The sequence below is a fragment of the Alternaria viburni genome (genome assembly GCF_023758015.1).
Source record: "Alternaria viburni strain BMP 2772 chromosome Unknown scaffold_5, whole genome shotgun sequence".
Taxonomy (NCBI): domain Eukaryota; kingdom Fungi; phylum Ascomycota; class Dothideomycetes; order Pleosporales; family Pleosporaceae; genus Alternaria; species Alternaria viburni.
In genome coordinates this window covers 232,072-253,814 of record NW_026055774.1, presented here as the reverse complement: position 1 = coordinate 253,814, position 21,743 = coordinate 232,072, and the positions used below count along the sequence as shown (strand labels likewise).

The window sequence follows — 21,743 nt, the reverse complement described above, 5'->3', positions numbered from 1 at the left end:
TTGTTGTAGACGTAACCGTGGATGAAGAAGTGGAACCAGTAACATCGCATTTGGTGATGGGTGCACCGCATACTGTGGTGCAGACATCACCTTGCGCCCGCTTGTTTGGCCCTCCTTTGGTCGTAGTTGCAGTCGCTGTACACGCAATGTCGCAGTTGCTAACGGTCGTTAGAGTGCATGTAGAGGAGGAAGTCTGCGTAGGTTCTTCAGTCTCTGACACTGAGTCAGAGGGCTCGGAGGCTTCGTCTGGAACCACTTCGTTGAGAGCATCGAGCAACGGCTTGAGGTCATCTTGTAAGCCCTTGACAGTATCCACTGCGGCTGTCGTTCCGCCGATAACTGCATCCTTCACCTTATTGGTAGTGTTGATGACACAGTTGACGAGCGAGAATGCTGTCTTGAACAACCCGCCGAGTAAATCGCGCTCACTGAGAACATCGTGCAATTCATGATTTCCTTCGCTTCTTCGGCGTTTTCCAGACCCACATGGCTCAACTCCGTCTGTTGGCTTTGGTAGCTTGGCCAAGAAGCCAACTGCGTCGGGTATGATATTGTCCAGCTCGTCTGTCACCTCGGTGACATGAGCGACAGGATCTTCTATCCAGTTTTGGAGAATAGGAAAAACGCCCAAGATGGCTATGGATAGATCCGACGCACTCGACTGGACTTCGGTTCCAGTGGGTACCAAGGTAGTTACTGGCAAAGGAGGAATGGTGATTCCGGGAGGAAGTACTGGGCTATTTGATGTTTCGAGTATTGTTGAGGCAGTGTTGGACGCTGAACTGACTACAGTAGGCTGTACGGTTGGATAGAGGCTTGTATCACCACTGGTTGTAACTCCCGTAGAGGAACTTGATATAGTCGTTATATTGCTAGCACTAGATACCGCTGGTGGAAACGTGGCAGTACTCGACGTGACTGGAGATGGAGTGTAAGACGAAGTGATAGACGAGACTAAAGGGTGGCCGGAAGGCTGGGGAGAAGTAGTAAGTCCTCCAGTTGAGGCCTTCGACGAAGATGCAATTGTGCTGGTATACACGACGGTATCGTTCGTCTGCGTCGCCAAAGAGAGACTAGTGAACGAAAGGCTCGAGGAAGCCGTCGTATGTGGTCCATTGAGTGGAGTGGAAGGTTTGACGATAGTGGTGCTTGTGCTGTTGGCCGGCACTGGAAATGGGGCCTGACTCTGGAAGATCACGCTGCTGCTTCCGGTACCTGTACTGATCTGTGCCTCGATGAAAGCCGAATGGGAGAAAAGCAAAGCAAATGCATTACCGCGGTGTAGGAGTTTCATGACGACGTAGTGATGCAGGAAGAATGGAACGATGGGGAGAGTACTTTGAACGCTCCTAGAATCATGATCTTTGTTCAGCTTTATGTGTCATCTGGATGGTCAGCGTGCTTGCGCTTCCATCCACCTACAGTCCAATTTAGATATTCTTGCATACGCTCCATGTAGTAATTTGCTACATGTCCGAAGCGCTTGCAAACGATTGTCGTTGATGTTCTAAAACCGGGACTCAGGACACGTATTCTGCCTTGGGTCTCGCTGTCCATTTCTGCGCCGCGAAGCAGCGGTATTCCGAAGGTGCGATGTTGTCAGACCGACCAGCGAATCCAAGCAAAGACAGAGACGGATGTTTGGTCTCCGAAGAGGTTTTGGCCCGTGGCGTAGCGTCATACTCTGTCTAGACGAGACGCTGATGGCCATGGGGGCTGATTTGACGATGCAATTCACCATGTTTGTGACTTGTCTGACGTTACTGTACCAGCGTTATGCCAGGTGTACTTCGAATGCGAATCCACTAAATGGAGTGGTAGAGTTAGGAGAGGGAGATGTCGACGTTGAACAGAAGGAAGCGATTCGAAGGTGACGAGGATGAGTGCGACTGCCACTTACAGGCCGCACGGACGACCACGAGTCTGGCGCTAGCCCCATGGCGACCCCAAATGGCCACCCATCGTTTTTGGGTAGTATCTGAAACAGTACGCCGCATACGCCGCATGATGACGGAAATCCTACGGGGGGCCAGTCACATGTATTTATATCGCGATCGCGACTGAGCGAGCAATCGAAACCGTCGCTTGATCTCACCACCCCGCTACGTTCCTCACCTGGGCACACTGTGCACCACCACCTGATCTCACCATGCCGCCGCATGCCGCGCGTGCTATTACCAAGAACTCGGAAACGGACTCGTACTACCCAATATTTCTGCAGTCGTGCGAGGATAATGACGCGGCCATTGCCTTACAACTGGCACCGGATCGCGAGCTTGGAATGTTGACATATGGTCTCAACCGAGCTGTTGAACGCGGACATCTCGCCTTAGCCAGCCAGCTACTTGAATTAGGTGCCAAATGGGATACGCGCACAGTGCATCTTGCATCCAGATCCCACGAAACAGTGAAGTGGTTGATAGAGTCTGGTTACGACGTCAATACCAGCGTAGCCCGCGGTAATACTCTCCTCCTGTAAGTCTGCACGGTAACTGCAACTGCGTTAACTAGCTTATTGTGATTAGATTCGTTGTTCAAGAAAACGACGAACCGAGCATTCGACTACTCCTCAAACTAGGAGCGAACCCCAACCTCGGGCCACCGAAGAAGATAACAGCGCCAGCGATGAATATGCGTCCCATATCCAACTGTGGTCACATACTCAATAGCGCAGCCGTACACTGTAGCCCAGAGATATTCGCTCTATTGCTCGCTCATGGTGCTGTGCTATCCAACTCTACACCGCTCCACCGTGCAGCGGGTAGTATAAGCGACAACAGAATTCCAATGCTTGAGTATCTCGTCGGAGAGCTAGGCCTCGACATCCACGGTATGGACAGTGGACCACCTATACCAGACGAGTGTTGCGGACGCGAAGGCACATCACTGCACTGTGCTCTCCGCCGGAAGCGATACGAGACGGCTAAATGGCTACTGGAGCATGGTGCCGACCCCGACAAAAGCGACTCGTTCGGGACGCCAGCAAGAGCATTGATGAGGCGCCTCCCTGATGACAACGAGCTTGTGGTTCTGCTTCGGGAGCATCGAAAGAACACTAAGTCCATCGCGCACTTCTGAGGACTAAGTTGGACTGCCGGAGTCAGATGGATGTGTCATTGAGTTCGATAAAATTGTACCATTAGCAATCATGGTAGCAAAGACACCCAAGGTACGGTCAACCACAGTTCCACTTCGTGGATGAAGGTTAGCCTGCGTACTCGGACATTGATTTCGGATCGGGCTGGAATGGATGCGGTAGTAGTACCATTGGCAATTTACTTTTGCAACAATCTAGCAAAGAAAGTTACTAGTACCTAGCTCACCGAAGGTAGACTACTGCACACGCTTAACACGTTTCCTGCTACCCTCCAGCAATTCATCCTTCCCATCTTCACCATCTCCTTCACCGCACTCCTCAAATTTCCTCTTAACCCCCCTCAAAACCAAACACCTCACCTCAGGCGCCACACCCCCACCCCCACCCACCATCCACCCCCTCCCCCAAGCCCTCTCAAACCTCCACCCCTCTCTAAACACCACCACCCCCTCCCCTTCATTCCCCCTCCCACTCGGCCACCCCTCCCTCTCCCACCTCTCACTCGGCACCTCACACCCCTCCCTCAACCCCTGTACCACCCTCTCCCACCTCGCAACAGTAGCAGCATAAACCGCCGTACCCCTAGTCTGCATATCCCCAACAATCTCCCTATACTTCGCCTTATCAGCTACCAACCGCCTCACCCACCCCTTGTCCGCTTCCACCGCCCCGTAAAACGCACAACTGGAAGCGTAGGGACGGAGGAGGGGGCATGTGGGACCGCAGCGGCCGCGCGCGGAGGTGGGAGTGCAGGTCAGGCAGTAGGCGCCGAGGGTGCGGTAGAGGTTGTGCATGTGTGTGCGGGTTATAAGGGAGTGTTTTATGATGGAGAGGGAGTGGTGGAGAGCGGAGATGCGGAGGAGCATTTGGGGGGTTGCGCGGGGTTGGCGCTTAGGCTTGGATGGAAACGAGGGGAGGAGGTCAAGCCATGATGCGTGGGTTCCTGTAGGTAGGGCGACTAGGGCACGTGGCATGGCTGTGTCTATGGGTGGTGAGCTATTCCTGCTCTGTCTGAAAGAGCAGTTTATGAGTTGATAGTGATGTATTAATATTGAGGCCTAGATAGTAGTACGTGTTACGCCTGAGAGGACTACAGTGTAGTGTGAAAGTTTGGATCAGAGGGACAATACATTGTGTTAAGGCTACAATGGCTCACTTCGAGAACATAACAGTCTTATCTAGCTGTCGCGACAGTAACGAAGAAACGTGAGGTGAAGATGTACAGTGTAGCAAACGATTGCGTTGTGGAATTGCGTTTGAGATCGAGCACGTGTTGGTGAACAGCGTGCTGCTAATCTTCAAGTGATGTGTTCGGTTGTGGGCGAGATGGTGATTGTATCTGCTAGATGATTGAGCTTTCGAGCCCATCTTCTTCCGTATCTCCTTCATTCACCTCCGTCATCCTCCTGCAACATCTACATCAATGCGGTAGGAATTCTCTTCTCCCCCAATATCTGATCAAAAGTCGTCGCAACGCGACCTTGCTGTCGCTCCAGTTTTTGGCTTCCAACCTTTTCCTCTCGCTCCTCTTTGGCCACTCGATGGCTTCGCTGTTCCAGGGCAGGTAGCTGCCGTTGAGACGAGTTGACCGGCTCTGGACCAGCCACAGGGCTGAGCGGAACATCTTCGAAATCAGGCGAGTCGGAGAGCTTGCCGATATTAAACGAGAGCTCACTGGGTGTTTCATCGAAGCTGAAGCGGCGTAAAATAGGTGGCGTGCTCCCAATGATTCGTATAGCTGGAACCTTGGAAGAAGTCTTCGCGCGGACGTGGGTGTTCTGCATCGTACTGTCGCGTCTCTCGGTCGCAGACCTTTTCTCTTTCGTACTGCTGCGCTTCACAGCAGCTTTGCGACTCAGTCTGACGGGGTTACTGCGAGGGCCAAGAACAGCGTCATGGTCCTTAGCGTTGTCGAGTGGTGCATCCATAACGGTGTCTGTAGTTCTTTCGATGCTAAAACCCTCGTATGTTCCCTCTAGCCGTGCAGGAGCACTTCGGTGCTTTTCAGCTTCCGTATGTGAAGACCATTTCTGTTGGACGCCCGCGCTTGACGGTAGACAGGTGATGCGCTGCTCATACCTATTGTCGTTCACGAACCGATCGTACCGCACTTCAATATTGCGGTCACTATTCCACCTTAGAAAATCTTCGAAAGGCATCACGCTCTTCTGAAGTGGTATTTCTCTTGATGCCATGTCGATATGATGTGGGTATTAGTCGACGGTAGTAGCGGGAATATATCGGATTGCTCATTACGGTCGCCTTGCTCTTCAAATCCACACGTTGTTTGCGTACGAGAAACATCGTGAAGATATGGTGTTTTCCAGAAGTTTGCGCAACATGGCGAACAGTGTGTGATTTCCGAGATTCGTCACGTATCTTCGAGAGTCGTGTAGAGGAGTTATGCAAGGTCCTCAGTGTCCGTGATGGATATTCCGTAAGATCCAAGGTGAGAACAAATGGTATCGCGTCTCTCAAGCGTCTTTCTCTTCTCGCATCCTCTTAACCTCCGCTTCCACCCCCTCCACACCCATCGGCACCTTCCCTCCCTCCCACCTCTTCTGCTCCTCCCTCACCCACCCCTCCAAACTCAACAACCCCACGCACAGGAAACCCAAAACCTCTCTATCAGTATCAAACACCTCCCACCACTCACACTCCGGCATCTTGATCCCCGTCTCGCGCGCCGCAAGATAAATCCCCGCCGTCGCCAACTCATGAGGCTGGTGTGTCAGGTAAAGGCACTGCGGACTCAAGAGCGCGGTATTGAGATGCGCGATTGCGCGTTTTGCGAGTTCAGAGGCGCGCGGGTGGCTGAAGATGTCGAGGGCTTGCATGTATGTTATACACAGTGTGTAGGGGAGTTGGACGTGCGTGTTGAAGCCGAGGGTACGTAGGATGCGTTGTTCGGTTGTAAACAGCGTTGCGCGACGGCGCTCGTATGTCCCTTCGCTGACGTAGTATCCCTTTGCGTCTTCCCCCGTTTTCTGAAGCTGTTCCATGTCGAAGTACGTCGCCGGCAGCGAATCGAGATACGCGTACACGTTTACGAGACTGCGCGCTGACTTGGGATATGCGGAGAGCTTCGTCGTAAGGTACAGCGACGCGGCTGAGACTTGTTCTGCGCCGAACTCCGCGAGACTGCCGCCTTCGGGACCAAGCCAGAAGCGCATGAAGATTACGATGGCTTGCGCGATTACTTCTTGTGGGAGGCGGAGCAGGATACCGGCGGCTTGCGTGAGGCGCGCGCCGGCGAAGCGGACGGAGTCTTCGAGCGTGGGTGGGATGCCATCGAGTTGGGAGCCGGAGGTTTCGAGCTGGGCGACAGTCGCCAATGGGTTCGCGAGGGGTGAGGGTTGCATTATGGAAGAGTCGGAACGATGTACGAACGAGCGCGACGGCGTTGTGGTGGTGTGGAAGCTTTTGCGCGGAAGGATGTTGGGGACGATGCTGTGGAGCTGGTGGATTGGAGATGGGTGAGCCTCGGTACACTAACCATCATCTTTCTTAGTCAACGACATCAACTCCACACACGGCAGAGACATATTACGAAGGCCCATTTTGCGATCTTTGTTGATGGAAGCCCTCAGAGAGCCGGATCTGCTTGCGATATATTTGCTGTGTTCTCTCAAACTTCCATCAAGAAACCGTCTCCTTAGCTCAATTGGGAGAGCGCCAGACTGAAGTCATCAGTCACTAAATCTGGAGGTATCGTGTTCGATCCACGAAGGGGACAATCACCGTGCTTGAGTTCGCTCAAGAACATTCGAACCATTCTTTTTGCCAATCTTTTGCTCTTCCAACGGGCTTCACCGCTCAGTAGACGATCAGGGTACAGGGTTGAAGGGGGGCTGGGAGAGTAGGTCCGTTACCCCTCTCTGCTCACTGCCTCATTTTTTTTGTACATATCAAGCGAGAGGGCAAGCGAATGTGACAGCCATTGCGCTGGTGCCACGTACTCTGCATACGCCTCACGATGACGAGGTGGATCTCAGGATCTCCTTTGGCTTACTTGCTCGGGGAGGTGGTTACGGTTAGGATGGGGAGTTGAGGGGCGATGGCGTAGGCACTCCAATCGACAAAGAAGATCAAGACTCGCTATGTTTTCTAACCTGCACGTTTGACCCTAGTGTAGGCTGCAGAACTGCTCAGTCACTTCTTAGTGTGAGGCGTAGATTTAGGTAGCCTCATGGTTGTCTTGGCTTCGCACACATAATTGGGCTGATATTCAAACACGATATCTAGAATTCCAGACATGTTTGGCAAGTATTTGACAGAAGTATTTCAAATCACTGTGCTGCAACGGGCTTGAGATCAATTAGTCATACAGCATTTGGAACAAGACTGGTGTATGCACTGTCAAACATTCTACAGCAATAGGATGGCATAGATAGCAATATCATTACGGTTCTCGACGACAAACAACTTTTTGACCTTCCCCCAACTCTCGCTAAACTACATCACATTACATCACCCATAGCAAGACAATCTCAAACACTTTTGAAGTTGAACAGAAAGAGTACAATAGGATTAACTCAATAAAATAACTGATTAAACGAGGGCGTAAAGGGTGGGTATCTTGCCGGCTAAATGCTATCCAAAAACCGCTAATCAACACGACTAATACACACAAAAGAAAAAGAACCCTTCGCGGTTTTTCGCCCGCGAAAGATAAAAGGAGGGAGAAGGGTAACTCTAAACATTCCCAAAGCTCAAAATGACCAACCCAATAACCGAGAGAGAAAATAAAACAATCCGGTGTATAAATCCCAAAAACGCAAAGCCCAGAAATGATGCTGAGTGAAGAAGAGGAAGCGTGGCGACTAGAATGAGATGTAAAACCCAGATCGAAAGCAAAAAACGCCGGTCGTTATGTGTGCAATAGAATGCGATATGATCTAATCGATACCAATCATGGTACCATCGCACCTCCACTCATCCACCTCGACATCCCGGGCAGCTGTGTTGGTAGCTTCGGGGTCGATTTGGACGTGAGTGAGCCAGGTGCCCACACGGTTCTGACCGACCTTGCGGCCGTCACGGGAGAGGCCGGCCATGGTAGAGGAGGTGACGACAGGTGTGGATGCGGGTCGGACGCGAGGGGCGGCAACGGGGGCAGGCGCGGGCGCAGCACGGCGTACGCTGCTGCTGGTAAAGAAGGCGCCACGTGGGGTTGACGTGCGTGGAGTAGATGTGCGTGCTGCGGTGCGCGCAACGGATGCGGGCATGGAGCGGATGGCGTACGAGTCGTTCATGTGGTGGCCACCTGCGTTACCGACGCCGTACATTTGCACCTCGGGCTCGGTGCGGCGGATGGAAGAGACGGTGGGCGTGGGGTTGAGGTGCAGTGAGTCGCGGAGGTGAGCGGACAGGCGGCGGGATTCGGGTCGGGGGAGGTCGCGTTCGCTGCGGTTGCGTGGGGTGCGGACACTGGGGCGGCGGGCGAGGGGTGGCGAGGGCTCGTCGGGGATTTCGATGACTTCAACATCGGCGTAGCGAGCTTGTTGCGGGTAGGGGACGCGCATGTCGTTGAGCTGGTCGCCGTCGGGGATGTGTTGGTAGTTGAACCAGGGGCAGCTGCAGGTCTTCCATGGGGCGGCGCAGACCATGCAGAATTGTGCTGTGCAGCGGCTGGGATGTTGTTAGATAGTGTTGTGTGAATGTGATATAATGAACGTACCAGGTCATGTGATTGCAACCTTCCTTCAGCTCGACTACAGCCTTGCAGCTGTAGCATCGTTGCCAGCCCTTCTCCTTGGCCATCTCTACAAGGCGGTTGGTCTCCTCGTCCTTGGGGCATTCGCGCTTTGTGTGGAACTTGCTGTTGCAGAGTACGCAGACCTTGGTGTTGCACGTGCTGCAGCGTGCGTACTTGCGACCGTATGTCGGGTCCATCTTGATCTTGGAAGGCTTGATCCACTGACCACACCCTTTCGTCGGGCAGTATAGGCGGTTGGCAGTGGTGTACTCTTGGAACTTCCGGTTCCATTGGACCTTGAACTTGTCATCGAAGAGGCGGTCGGCATACTTCAATGGGATGTGCTCTGAGGTGCAGCATCGTGGTGGCATGTGAGCAGGGTCCTTTACGGAAAGGGTGAATTGGCGCTTGAGGCACGAGTAGCACATGCGATGGCCACATGCGAGCTTGACGGTCTTGGTGATGGGTAGGTCATCGTTCATGCACACGAGACAGTCGACCCTAATTGAGGTTAGCTTTGTAGGGGTAACGTGACGGGGATACGTGCGTTTTCTCTTCAGCCTTGCGCGAAGGCGTTCGCGAAACTGGAGGCGCCGCCTTGGAGAAGAAGCTTGACAAGATGCCCCCGGTGCTCCGACGGGCAGCATCCTTGACCGACTGCGTCCTGGTGAGTGGCGTTGGGGGAGGCGACTTGACAGTGTTGCTGCGTCGTACTGTCGGCCTGGGCTCTCGTTCTCTGGCCGAAGTATGTGCTTTTGGCTCGCGTGTAGATGAATTCCTGGCCCTCATTAGCTGAGCTACGTGTACAAGTGGAGACGGGACTAACCTGGTCAATGGCGGAACTTCGACCCTGCGGACTGACGCAGATCCAGAACCTGAATGCGGAGTGTAGGCAGTCCTGCTAGAAGAGCCGCCTTCCTCGCTTCGCTTGCGCCCAGATGCTCGTCGCACAGGGACTTCCTCAACGTGACCCATGGACTTGGGGCGGCCAAAGACGAAGTCGTCATGGTCATCAGGTATCACTGCTCTCTTGGGCTTCCGCGTGCTGTCCCGTCGCACCTCCTTCTCACGGCTGCTCCGTGGCTTTTCCTTGGCCGGAGTACGTTTGCTGTCTGATACCACGCGATCGCGGTCGCGCCTCTTCTCAGCCTCGTTGCGTGAGTAGTAGGACTCTCTGCGCGCCCGGATGTCCTCAATGTCGACCTCGGCCTGCCGTCTTGCCTCCTCTGCCCGTCGGCGCTCTCTCCTTTCGCGTGTGGAAGCTGTGGGTTCGTCGTCGTGGTCGCGGGATTTGTGGCGGCGCCGGTGCCTCCGCTCTCGCTCGTCGAGATATTCGCCGTCGTCACGGTGTCGTGTGGCCCGGTCATCGCGTCCTCTCGCCATGCCCAGCCAGGGCATGCGGGCGGTATTTTATCTGCCTTCTGCCAGCCGCGCAGGTCACAGGCTCATTCACGCTCTCGCAAAACTTGAGGACGCTGTGCAGGCGACGCACAAAAGCGAACGGGTGTGTGGAGAGTTGCGGTGGGCGTGACGAGCGAACAGCAAGCACCTGCAGGCAGCCCAAGCCGGATCAGACCAAAGTCGGCCAGTCGCACGGGGCAAGCCGCCAGCGGTGTGCGCGCACTGGGTGCCTGTTGATCGAAAGCGTCGGCAGGGCTCTCGCTAAGGCTCTTAGTCGGCCCAGGGGCCGTCGTCAGGCGTCGATGCCAGCTGTCTCACACGCGCAGATGATGTCGTTTTTCCGCAGCAAACCTGCCATCGGAACCAGCGGGTGCACTGCTATCATGCAGCGTTGCGCTGCCGCAAAAGTATGTTCGTAGTGGACCAACTTCTGGCGTCGCACTGCTTTTTGGGGCAACGTTCGGGCTGCGGTTGAGTCTTAGTGAGATGATCCCGCCACAGGGGTTCGAAGATTTATTGCAGAATCTAATCGCGGATATGCAACGGCGCCCAGCGTCCTCAGTCCTTCTCGAGTGTAATTTGGGTCGAAATTTCCCATCTGTGCCCGCCGCTCCCGTATCCGCCGCCCAAGCGGTTCCGCACCATGCTGCCAATGCGATCGCGCAGGCGCCCAATTTCTTCCAAATTCCGCACTCGTAGTTTGAGGTTCGCCTGGCAGAGGCCGTAGTGTACCTGCCAGAACTTTGCCTCTTCGACCGCCCTGATGGCTGGGTCCGTCTCGAGGTCGTACATAATGTCCGAAACGCCGGGCCCCGAGTAGGACATGAGCAGCATCTTCCCCAGCGTCCATCCCTGAATCCACCCCAGCGCTACCATGGAGAACGCTACTGAAAATGAAAGGGTCCGGTCAAGCCACACATACATCTGGATGCTCAGCAATGGCAGCAGAAGGAGCAGTGTCGAGCACGATAATGTCAGAAAATGCGAAGGGTTGCTCAGCACGGAGGGTAGGTTAGCGATGGCGCTCAGCCTCATGACCTTGCCGATGCGCGCATGGTTCTTCAGCAGGATTGCCGAGACGAGTGTCGAGACAATGCCACACAAGGCAGCAAGATCAATGCTGCCAGGCGATACTCGTTCATGCGTGTCTGCATGATGGGCCTCGTGTCCTCCACTGTTCTCGAGCGCGTGCGTCAAGCCATGCGATATGAGGTCCAGTCCCATGAACAGTAGCCCAACAGACATGCCCAGTCCTGCAATAACCTCCAGACGCTCAAAGCCAAACGGGTGTCGTATGCTTGATCGCTTCCATACCTCGAAGTTGGATCCAACGTCAACGGCCACACACAGGAATGCGCCGAGCGCATCGTAGAAGATCAGTCGCGACAACACTGTGAGAGCCAGGGATTCGTGCGCGCCCCACTGTACGAGACCAGCGACTACCAAATGGCAGAAACACCATGCCAGCCTCAGTTTCTGATCCTTGGACATGGACGAGCGATACTCTTTGAAGGTCGGGATCGGGAGCGAGGCGGGGAGCTGGAGCGGGGCGCGCGGTGCGGGTTCTAGGAAGATCTGATGCGATACACTACTGTGCTTGTACTTGTGTCCTCGTCGTCGGCCGATATCCTGCGAAAGTTAGTATAAGCGCGTCGGGTTATATAGAAGAACGCACATTGGCCTTTGTTTGAGGTCGACCAGGCTGGTAGGCGATAGATTGGAAGTTGAACGGATTGGGGTTCTCGGACCCGCTCATAGAGGGCGCGTCGAGATCCATGGTTCCACTGGCAGCACTCGCGGGTGTCTGTGGAAAGGTCGCGCTCGCGGGTGTATACAGAGTCGCCGGCGACGCCCGCTGCGAAACTGAGTCACTGGGTCCGAGAGTAGCATACTGCTTCGAGGGAAACGTAGCCGACATGGGCGACAGCAGCGCATTGTTGTTAGACCCCGTATCGCCCATAGCCAGATCGCCTCGGAATCCTAGTCCTACGGGCTGGGGCGCGTTCTCGTCAGGAGGCGGCGTTGGGGTCCGTGGTGGAGCTGGCAGCGGCATTTTCGAGGCCATGACGGTGGTAAATGAGTGACGGTAATGAGTGACGGTTAGCGACAGCGCAATCCAGGCTTAACGAGATAACCAGCGCAGTTGAACCCCGGACGGGAGGTGGAGGGGAAATTGAGGGAGGCCTTCTGTATGCGGCGGCCCATACTCGGTGAATCGACCAATCCGGCCCCGACTAGCCCGCATGCAAGGGAACGCTACCCTTGGTACCCTAGAGCGCAACATGACGCTGACGTTGACGGTCTGGCTCCGAAACATGACACTTGATTCACCACCTCGGTCCTCAATGGCTGTTGACGCACGTGGGAACCATGCCAGACGGAAACGGTGCGCGCAATGAGGGGCGTGCTGAGGGAGCGGATGTGAAGCACGAGGCGGACGGCGCGTCTAGCCATAGACGCAGCAAGTCGGGAGGCATACTGGGCGCCTTTCTCAGGTCCTCTATGGATGCCATGGGGAAGGCGCCATCGACACAACTAGGCAACGACGAGGAGCACGATCAGGATACGGAAGGTGCGAAGAGGGCGTCCTCCATCGCGACTGCCCTGCGCCAGAGCCAAGGGAGGCAGCGAAAGGGATCCCTTAGGAAAGCCGCCATGGCCAAGATGCGTGAACGGAGCAGCTCTCTGCGCAAGGCCAAAACACCCACAATCACCACCACCACGAGCTTAGACCCCTCGGACGAAGGCTCGGCTCCAGGCCGCTTCAGCTACGAAAACGCTCCCCTCAACTCTTCGTCCGACAGTGGATGGCTACCCGCTGCCCGTCTGTCCCCGTCGTCACCCGCGCTTATTTACACCCCACCCGATGGCCCTGAACGGCCTGCTCCTTCACTACTTGCATCACCCATGACGAGCCCGGTCGCGCCTTACGCTTCGACTACCGACGAAGACGACACCATGTCCTTCTACCGCCCCTCTCCCGCCGGCAATGACTTCTCCTTCAGTGGTGCCAACCAGGGCTCTGCGACATCTCTTGCACACCGCCGTTCAACTCGGAGCAACCGACGCACTTCCATCTCGGCAGTCCTGACACCTGCCGAGGCTGACCCCGATGACGAGTGGGATTACAGCGAGACGGAGTGGTGGGGCTGGGTCGTGCTCATAGCAACGTGGATTGTTTTCGTCGTCGGCATGGGCTCTTGCCTCGGAATCTGGAGCTGGGCTTGGGACGTGGGCGAGACACCGTATGCTCCACCCGATTTGGAAGACGACGCAACCCTGCCCATTACGGGCTACTATCCCGCATTGATCGTTTGCACGGCAGTCACGAGCTGGGTGTGGGTTGTCGTGGCCTGGGTTGGCATGAAGTATTTCCGCCACGCCAAAGTAGGTGTAGACGGCTAGTAGCCTCCAGAAGCAACGCACCAAAATAATCACCCACCACCGATCGCATGAACGTACCAAGGTCCTGGGAACGCCTTCTCTATTCTAGTGCTTTCGCTTAAGCGTTCCGCCATGCGCAATATCTTCTTGGGCTGAAACACTAAGCTATAATACCTCTGTTAAGACACATCATAGCCTCGCTATACCGCACTCTACGGTAATACAATTACTTCTTCTGCTATTGTTTCTTCGATACTCGCCCTAATAACTGCAGCTACCATCTCAAATATTGGAACGGCTGACAGAACAGCTGACAGTTTTGGCAGAATAAAAGCTGACGATGCCGCTTCTTTCTCGCATTGCTTGTCGTGATTCAGCGGCTTGGACCACAATCTCCGCGCCCGGCTCCTCCTCTCCACCACAATCCTGCGACCCCGTCACTCGGTAACCAGGGCCGTACTGAACATGGTGCGAACACCTCGACGACACGGTATCACCCTGCAACCTCCGATCCTGCAGGACCTGCAGCGCGGGAGCCAGGGTCCCACATGTTGGTGCAATTTTGACAGTAGTGTAAGATGAAGGCAATTTCCCTGTCCAGGCGACTTCATAAACAAAATGGTCGCCAACATGTGGCTGATAGGAGCAGATTGTATTATGCAATTGGTCTGTGATGGCCGCACCACAACGTCGTCGGGGAGGTTCCATGCTGGAGGAGCTACTACCAAGTTTACTCATCCTCAAGGGCCTGGAGTCTGGGGATATCTCGAAGAAAGACGCCGAGCTCAGTCGCGCGCTTCACGGGGTACAGCATGAACGGCGGCCGAGAACGGTACCGCCCCGGAGGCCTCGTCGCGTATCCAACGCAGTCGTGACGCAACGCATCACCAACGGCAGGCCCTTTCGCTTCTTCGAACTACCGCAGGAGATCAGGGATGAAGTCTACTCACACCTCGTCGTGCGCAGGACATCGCGCTCTCTACCCATCCTCGACGCAACGACCATACTCAATGACCGGAAGAAACGCCTGGCCGCACTCAAGTCACGGGAACGGCTGAACCAACGGCGACTTTCGACAGGAAGACGCCCAGTATGTCCCAGAACAGCCGAAACAGAACCACTCCTGCACTTGGAACTGCTCCGCGCGTCTCAAAGACTGGCCGGCGAAGCAACGGACTGCATGTACACCAACAACTGGTTTGCCATCTCCCTCAACAAACTGCCCGTCCCGACCTACGACATACCACACGGCTGGGATCTTTCACGCGTCAAACGACTACAAGTTGAGCTCCAGCTGAAAGACGCTATACGAATGAACCGCTACGTCGACTGGGCTTCTTTCTTCTCCGCGTTGCCATCGTTACAGTTCCTCCGCATCGTGCCCACGCTGCATCCCCGGTACTACGAATGGTCGCACCCGGAATTCCATGAGTGGTCCACAACACCATTCGTCCACAAGGCCTTCTTCCGGGAACTGCTAGCCGCTATACCAACCTATGTAGATCTGAAGATCGGCCGAGCGATGGAAGACACGAGCGATGACGTACAGATGCAAGGCGAAGTCTTTCTGCATCGGAAGTATCTTTGGGATATGTATGCAGAGTTGGGGAGTAGGACGGATGGCGCGGGGAGGCGGATCGAAGTGGAGAGGATTGTATCATAGCATTATGACGGAGCGATTGTGCATTTACGAAAAGCGATTGTATATTATGGGTCTTTATCTTATTTTGCGCGGGAGCCTTGGCTTTGCTTTTTTGGTGTCCTTCAAGCGCATGCATTGGTCAGATTTGTCTTGGGTACGTCATTGCATACTTGTTGAATGGTGTGGTTTTAGCGGCAGCGAGAAGCTGGACACATAAGTCTTGGTTATCCAGTTTTCATTATATATCAAAGGCACACGAGCTTTCCCACATGAAGAAAGACGCCATGGAGTTTTGAACGCGAAGTCCAGTCATGGTACATCTGAGTCAGGTTTTTTGGAGGAAAGAGGGCGAAACGTAGGAAGAGGATGCATCGTACAAAGGTGTTTGGCGAGGACTTTATATGCACATCACGACCGATGCGCTAGCATTCTACATGAATACTCCACTCCTAGGATTTGGGACTGTGCCGTGGAAAAACTCGAGTCCTCTGCTCCATGTACAGTTCATTCGATCGTTTTTGATGTCTCTCATCACAAAATCGGCTAGCGTTTCCGAACTATTCGTACCGAGATGCGGGCTTCGAAACGAGACGCGGAAGAGACATCCCAATAGTTTTGGTAGTTTTGGAGAGCCAGAGCCGCAGTCATGTAGACATGTTTCTGCTATCTTGGTACAATAAGGAAGCGCCGTGGTATTGAGAAGAAAGAGTGCTGAACGACAAAGGGTATTTATATGCCTAGCAACTAAAAACCGAGCTCGCTGTCCCATGATTTGGATGATGCTGCACGACGGACACATCGAAGGTGCACAGTCGAGTTTTGGACGTATTCCCATAGTGTTCTTTCATCATGACTTCGTTTCCTCATTTTCGGTGCGGTCAGCCTTCATGTACACAAAATGGAACTTCTCCTGCTCCGCGCGATCATATCCGTGACCATCGTGTTTTTTGTTCTGGTGGGGGTCGGGGCATGCTAGCAATGCGCTTGTTGACATGTAGCTTTTGGACAGCGGACTCAACATACATCGTCCCATAGGATCTTTTTGGAGAATACGAAAGAAGTGTGATAAAAGAAGAAGTGGAGGTAAGGTGTGTGTTGGAGACTTTATAGCCCTTAAGTCTGTCATGCGCATGATGGCGTGGACCCCGGAAGTTGACAATGGCTCACTGATCTGGCCAAGTATCAGCCCGAAATGACTCCTTATAATACACATTCATCTCTTTCCCTCCTCCTAACCTCAAACTGCATCATCGGATCTACAACCTTGTAGACTCCCATCTCCAATGGCTTCGAAACATAACCCTGTTTTACTCTTATATCGTACTTGTCCAGCACATGCGCCATCGCCATCTTCAATTCATTCGCTGCGAAAAACCTCCCCGGGCAAATATGTCTTCCACCGCCAAAAACACTATAGTCAGGACCTGATTGCACGAATTGGATGAACTTGTCGCCCGCTTCGCGCTTCCGAAGGAAGCGATCTGGGGCGAAAGAGTCGGGGTTGGAGTAGTGCGTAGGAGAGAAGAGCGAGGTGGAGTCGACCATTATGTGTGTGCCTCGCGGGAGTGTATGCCCGGTTGGGAGCTTGACATCTTTCAGAGCGACGCGCTCCAAGGCCACTATTCGACATGTCAGCTCTTCGTTCGTCCTTATATCATCCAGAGAGTCATAAGGGGTTTTGGATGAAAGGAGGGGAATACAAACCTGCGGCCGCACTCCTTCTCTGACTCTCTTTCAAGACACTGTCCATCAACACCATCCCATTCGTCGCAGCGACCGAGATGCCATGCTTAGCAATCTGCCGCCGTGATTCTTCTCGCAACGGCGCGATAACATCCGGATGCATTGCCACATCGATGAGAGCCTGTCTGAACAGCTCGCTCGTTGTGAACATGGCCGCCATCGCAAGCGACAGCTGCAAATCGCCCGCCTCCGCTTCTTTTCCTCCTGGAGCAGCCTGCGTCCACGCAAGTGCATCGTTCCAAACAGGTACATCTCTGCCTTCTGCCTTCGCTTCTTCAACTTGGCGTTCCCTATCCGCGAGGACGTCTCTCATGATTTGCCTCGCGCGGACGACGTGTCTCCGGCATGCAGATGCATTGGATGAGAAGAATCGCTGGATAATGCGTCGCGACCATGCTGGATACGCATGCAACTCGCCCACCGCAGAGAAATATGCCATGACGTATTCCTGAACAAGTTTCAGCCACTCCTCGTCCTCACACTTCTCCGGTCCAACAAAAACCGACGACGCAGCGCACGCAATGATGGCCGTTGTGTCAGCATGCCAGCTCAGCATCCGCCACTCCCTCTCTTCACCCCAGTGCACACGCAATGCACTATCCAACTTTTCGCTCAGAACAGACATAACACTGTCATTCTGCCCTAGCTTCGTCTTGATGATGTCTAGCAACATATCCCCAGACGCGTGTAACACATCCTGAGCTTCGAAACCGGGATATCCTGCGTAGAAGTCTTGACGCACTAACTCCCTGTGATCTAGATCTCGGTTCGATTTGACGAAGTTGGATAGGGAAGCTGGAAGGACAACTTTGTAGGCGTTGGGGAGGGCGAGGGCGAAGGGGGTGGCGGGGTGGGTGGTGAGGCCAGTGGTTATTAGGGCGGAGGCATTGGTGGCGTAGTCTTGGTTGGTTTTTCGATTGAGGAAGTCGTTTGCGTGCGTGTTTATCACGGGGAAGGGTAGGCGGCGCCGGTGGTTTTGGATGTAGATGTAGATGCCCCCGAGGAGGGCTAACATCGTCCAGATGCGGATGTCGTGGAGGATGTCTACTATCATTCTTGGAAGCTGCGAGTGTTGGAATAGTCGAAATTGGAATTTCCTATATGCCTTTTGGATCCTTTCGGTTTTGAACGTTCACTTTTATATTCGGATAAGACCGGGTCTTGGCCGATTAGCGCGAAATGACTCATTGTGTATCATCCTGAGCTTGTCGATATTGACGCGTATACATTGCAACTAGAGTCTGGTATTCATGAATAACATCTATTGTTGCTGCTTTTGCGAAGTATCAGCCAAGAATGATCTTCGCGGGCTTCGTGCAATTCGCCTCCCAGACGACTTTTGGTACACGCCCAGCTGCCTTCCGATATACGATCTCGCCCTTGCGTTCAATCCAAAGAACATTGTAAAAGTGGTATTCCCAGCCAGATTCACTTTCTTTGCCGTATTTCTTCACTTCTTTCTGCAGTTCTACTAAAGTTAGCCCGAGATTATGTAGGTCAAATTCACGAGGGTTTTGCTAGCTTTGCAAGGCTTGATATGCTACTTACCCAGATATTCAGAAGTACATATCTCATCAGTATCTGATTTCATCATCTGCTTGAACAGAGGTCCGCCATCTCCTCCAACGTTCCGGAGGTGTTCCGACCGTATAGTCCCTGTGGACAAAGCAATCAGCTCAATCACGTCGCCGGGATCGACTCGGTCACGATTCATATGACGTAGTACGCCTGCTTGATTCCCTCGTTCATCCTCCAGGCATATGATATAGCATATCTCTGAAAGACATGGCTCACGGGCAAATCGATCAAGTTTGAATACCGAGGGGCCCATATACAACATATCAGGGGAGTGGGCCCTTTTGAGGATAGTTTTGACACGGGGTGAAGCCGTACTTGTTTCGAATGAGAGGAATGGCCAATCTTTTCGAAGTTGCAATACAGAGCGTGAAGCGCGAGGGGAAGATGCTGCCAAACGGTGCGAGCTCGAAGTCGTGTTTGCATCTACGGATCCAGCATCTTGGCGTTCTCTTGATGATTCAAGTTCGCCCTGATGAAAAGATGGTTGTGTGCCAGGGGTTACAGCGTTCTTATCGGGAGTGAGTTCTTCGCGCATAGATAGACAATCAGATTCGTCAATGCACGACGTGTGCTGCATATCTTCGGACAAAGCAGACCACTGCACAAGTCGGTGGGTTTGCCAAGTCGATGGAGTAGGGCTGGTGGTTTCCCCGAGATAATCTTTCTCAAAGTAGTCGAACCTCAAACGGAGGTTGTGAGGGTCCACTGGGCATTGCCATCCGCACCATGACCATGATGGTAGACTTCTTCTTGGTGCGACAGTGCCTCCTTCTTTGGCCACTCTACGACTTGCTGTACTGTAAGGTTGCCATAGTAGCGCGAGGTCTAGGAATGCACAAGGAAGGCCGCTGACGAAACCAGAAACGAAAGTGTGCCCAAGTGTACTTAACACACCAGATATCGCTGGTAGCGCGTCCTGCGGATAGGTCAGATCGCGACTGTTGTACAAGCTAATCATCTCGATGTACATGTCTAGATCTGGCTGAGACATGGTGGAAATTCGCCGAGCAGTCTCATAGTAGGGTCGGGTAAACGTAGTATTCGGAGCAGATTTTGGGGTGAGGTCTTCCCTATTCCAAACGCATCTCTGGCAATCCCAGAATACCTCTCTGTCAAGGAAGATGATAACTCTCTTAGAGAGCATCTGTTCCTGAAAGGTCCACCCACGAGTGGCCCACTTGGTCTTCAAAAGCTTTTCGTAAAGTTGGGTAGTAGTATCCAGGCCACGGCCACGACGTCTTGTAGATTTCCAGGTATTCAGATGTCCCGCGGTGGTCGCAGCAATTATAGTCAGGTACGCGCCAGCGTATATTTCACCCATGTTGTCGACCTGATCGCGCGTTCTCTCACTATCCTGTACAATGCACAGGCAATCAACCCACAGGTATCTTTCCCCGTACTTCTGCACAAGAACAATCGCGTCTTTCACGGCATAGGGAAGACGAGCGAGTGTATGCCCTTGCAGATACCCCGGCTCTTGAAATTGGGTTAGAGTTTCCTGTGTTAGCATCAGTCTCTCCGCTGTGGACGTGTCGGTACTCGCATTCGGGGCGATCCATACATAGCTCAAAGCTATGTATCTTGAGACAGTACAACCGGGTACTATACAACCTTCTGTCGTGTCAATGACCCAATCAGGAATATGGTGGGGCAGTCGGTGCTCGATCGGTGATGATTGACAGTCCTTGCCATGCTCTTGGTTGCATACGTTTTGCCAGTACGTGAGATATCGAGCATCAATCTCAAGACCGCTGTGTTCTGTCGAGCGCTCGAGGAGCCTCCGATCGCCGAGAAGCAAGTCCACAATATGGTGAGCCTCGCGCTCGACTGCCCACATGAGCGGCGTGATACCCCAATTGTCTTTCGAGTTCACGTCCACGTTACTTGTACCTAGTAACGCCTTCACAGTTGATCCGTTCCCGACTCTTGCCGCATGGGACAGCGGAGATCGGCCGGTCGACCTTTCCTTTGCCTCTACATCCACTTGCCCTGTTTCAAGTAACAGTGTAACGAGTTCTTCGCATCTACCCCCAATAGCCCACCAGAGAGCTGTGTAGCCGTGCTTGTCTTGAGAGGCAGGATTCACCTTGCCAGTTTCCAGTAAAGCCAGCGGTATCGTGTTATCCTGGGGGCTGTTTCTTGCAGCCCACCCGCTTTGTGCAGCCCGTGATAGTGGGGTACAGCCACTTGTATCCCTTGAGTCTGGATCAACGTTTTTCGAGTCAAGCAACATTCTTACGATCGTATTGCACCTCCCACCCGCAGCATACGACAGAGGCGTTCGACCGTTTTTATCTCGAGAGTCTGGATCTACCCTGTTACTCGAAAGAAGCTTTTCAAAGATAACATCGCCCTTCGAACCCACAGCGTACGACAGAGGCGTTCGACCTTTGTTATCTTGAGAGTCAAGATCCACCCTGTCGCTCTCGAGAAGCATACTTACAATTGCTTCACGTTCTGCGGCGATCGTATTGTACTTCTCTTCCACAGCGTACGACAAGGGCGTTCGACCTTCATCATCTCGAGAGTCTGGATCCACTCTGTCGCTTTCGAGAAGGATTTTCACAATCGCTCCACGCGTCTCGCCTGCGGCATGCGACAAAGGCGTGCGTCCCTTCGCATCACGCGAATTCGGATCTACCTTGTCGCTAGCCAGGAATATCTTCACGATAGCTGCGGATGCACGGCTTGTGGCGATCGATAGCAAGGTTCGGCCTGGATAGTATCTTTCATCTCGTTCGTCCGGTCTCACGTGGTTACTTTCAAGAAGTTCCTGCAACAAAGCCTCGTCCTCAGTCTCTCCAAATGCTATGCGCTCTAAATTCCATTGGTGATCTATTGTTGGCGAGTTGCTTTTGCTGTCCACTATCCCCATCTTTGCGGTCAACGTCCCTCCTCTTACGGTCCTTTCGCACGGCTTGGTCGCGCGATCGCCCAGTAATCTTGTTTCAACTTTTCCGTGTCGTGCGGCTTATCGTAGATCCGGTGGTGGTAGCCTTCAACTCCGGTCAATGGCGTCCGGGGTGAAATGGGGACAAGGCTGGTGATAGCGCGAGACGAGCAAGGCAGAATCAGGACGGGCCCGCTTAACTCTTATGTTCCTGTCGCGAGCTGTCAGCGGGAAGTGCGTACATGCGTTGACACAGCCGGCGTCTTGTTATTGGCTTGCTCATAAACGTGCCAAGCTATGCGCATCGCAG

General features: G+C 53.6%; 8 protein-coding genes and 1 non-coding gene across 9 annotated transcripts; 4 read left to right on the top strand and 5 right to left on the bottom strand.

The window, feature by feature from the left end:
* Nucleotides 1–2,149: 2,149 nt before the first annotated feature.
* On the top strand, nt 2,150–3,078 carry J4E79_002935 (uncharacterized protein; the record flags this gene model as incomplete). The annotated part of the gene is made up of 2 exons (XM_049351831.1): nt 2,150–2,475; nt 2,526–3,078. 2 exons carry the CDS (start codon nt 2,150–2,152, stop codon nt 3,076–3,078), a joined length of 879 nt encoding a protein of 292 aa, XP_049213302.1.
* A 1,434-nt stretch (nt 3,079–4,512) lies between these two features.
* On the bottom strand, nt 4,513–5,292 carry J4E79_002934 (uncharacterized protein; the record flags this gene model as incomplete). The annotated part of the gene is made up of 2 exons (XM_049351830.1): nt 4,513–5,176; nt 5,204–5,292. 2 exons carry the CDS (start codon nt 5,290–5,292, stop codon nt 4,513–4,515), a joined length of 753 nt encoding a protein of 250 aa, XP_049213301.1.
* Nucleotides 5,293–5,571: 279 nt separating this feature from the next.
* Nucleotides 5,572–6,459, bottom strand: J4E79_002933 (uncharacterized protein; the record flags this gene model as incomplete). Its single annotated transcript, XM_049351829.1, has 1 exon — nt 5,572–6,459. One exon carries the CDS (start codon nt 6,457–6,459, stop codon nt 5,572–5,574), a length of 888 nt encoding a protein of 295 aa, XP_049213300.1.
* A 287-nt stretch (nt 6,460–6,746) lies between these two features.
* J4E79_002932 lies at nt 6,747–6,833 on the top strand. The gene has a single exon. It is a non-coding gene; the product is annotated as a tRNA-Phe (tRNA).
* Nucleotides 6,834–7,995: 1,162 nt separating this feature from the next.
* On the bottom strand, nt 7,996–10,193 carry J4E79_002931 (uncharacterized protein; the record flags this gene model as incomplete). Its single annotated transcript, XM_049351828.1, has 3 exons — nt 7,996–8,728; nt 8,778–9,296; nt 9,622–10,193. The coding sequence occupies 3 exons, from the start codon at nt 10,191–10,193 to the stop codon at nt 7,996–7,998; spliced, it is 1,824 nt and encodes a 607-aa protein (XP_049213299.1).
* A 561-nt stretch (nt 10,194–10,754) lies between these two features.
* On the bottom strand, nt 10,755–12,261 carry J4E79_002930 (uncharacterized protein; the record flags this gene model as incomplete). Its single annotated transcript, XM_049351827.1, has 2 exons — nt 10,755–11,825; nt 11,872–12,261. The coding sequence occupies 2 exons, from the start codon at nt 12,259–12,261 to the stop codon at nt 10,755–10,757; spliced, it is 1,461 nt and encodes a 486-aa protein (XP_049213298.1).
* A 305-nt stretch (nt 12,262–12,566) lies between these two features.
* J4E79_002929 (uncharacterized protein) lies at nt 12,567–13,601 on the top strand (the record flags this gene model as incomplete). The annotated part of the gene is made up of 1 exon (XM_049351826.1): nt 12,567–13,601. One exon carries the CDS (start codon nt 12,567–12,569, stop codon nt 13,599–13,601), a length of 1,035 nt encoding a protein of 344 aa, XP_049213297.1.
* A 652-nt stretch (nt 13,602–14,253) lies between these two features.
* On the top strand, nt 14,254–15,243 carry J4E79_002928 (uncharacterized protein; the record flags this gene model as incomplete). Its single annotated transcript, XM_049351825.1, has 1 exon — nt 14,254–15,243. One exon carries the CDS (start codon nt 14,254–14,256, stop codon nt 15,241–15,243), a length of 990 nt encoding a protein of 329 aa, XP_049213296.1.
* A 1,179-nt stretch (nt 15,244–16,422) lies between these two features.
* J4E79_002927 (uncharacterized protein) lies at nt 16,423–18,019 on the bottom strand (the record flags this gene model as incomplete). The annotated part of the gene is made up of 2 exons (XM_049351824.1): nt 16,423–16,841; nt 16,927–18,019. The coding sequence occupies 2 exons, from the start codon at nt 18,017–18,019 to the stop codon at nt 16,423–16,425; spliced, it is 1,512 nt and encodes a 503-aa protein (XP_049213295.1).
* Nucleotides 18,020–21,743: the final 3,724 nt, after the last annotated feature.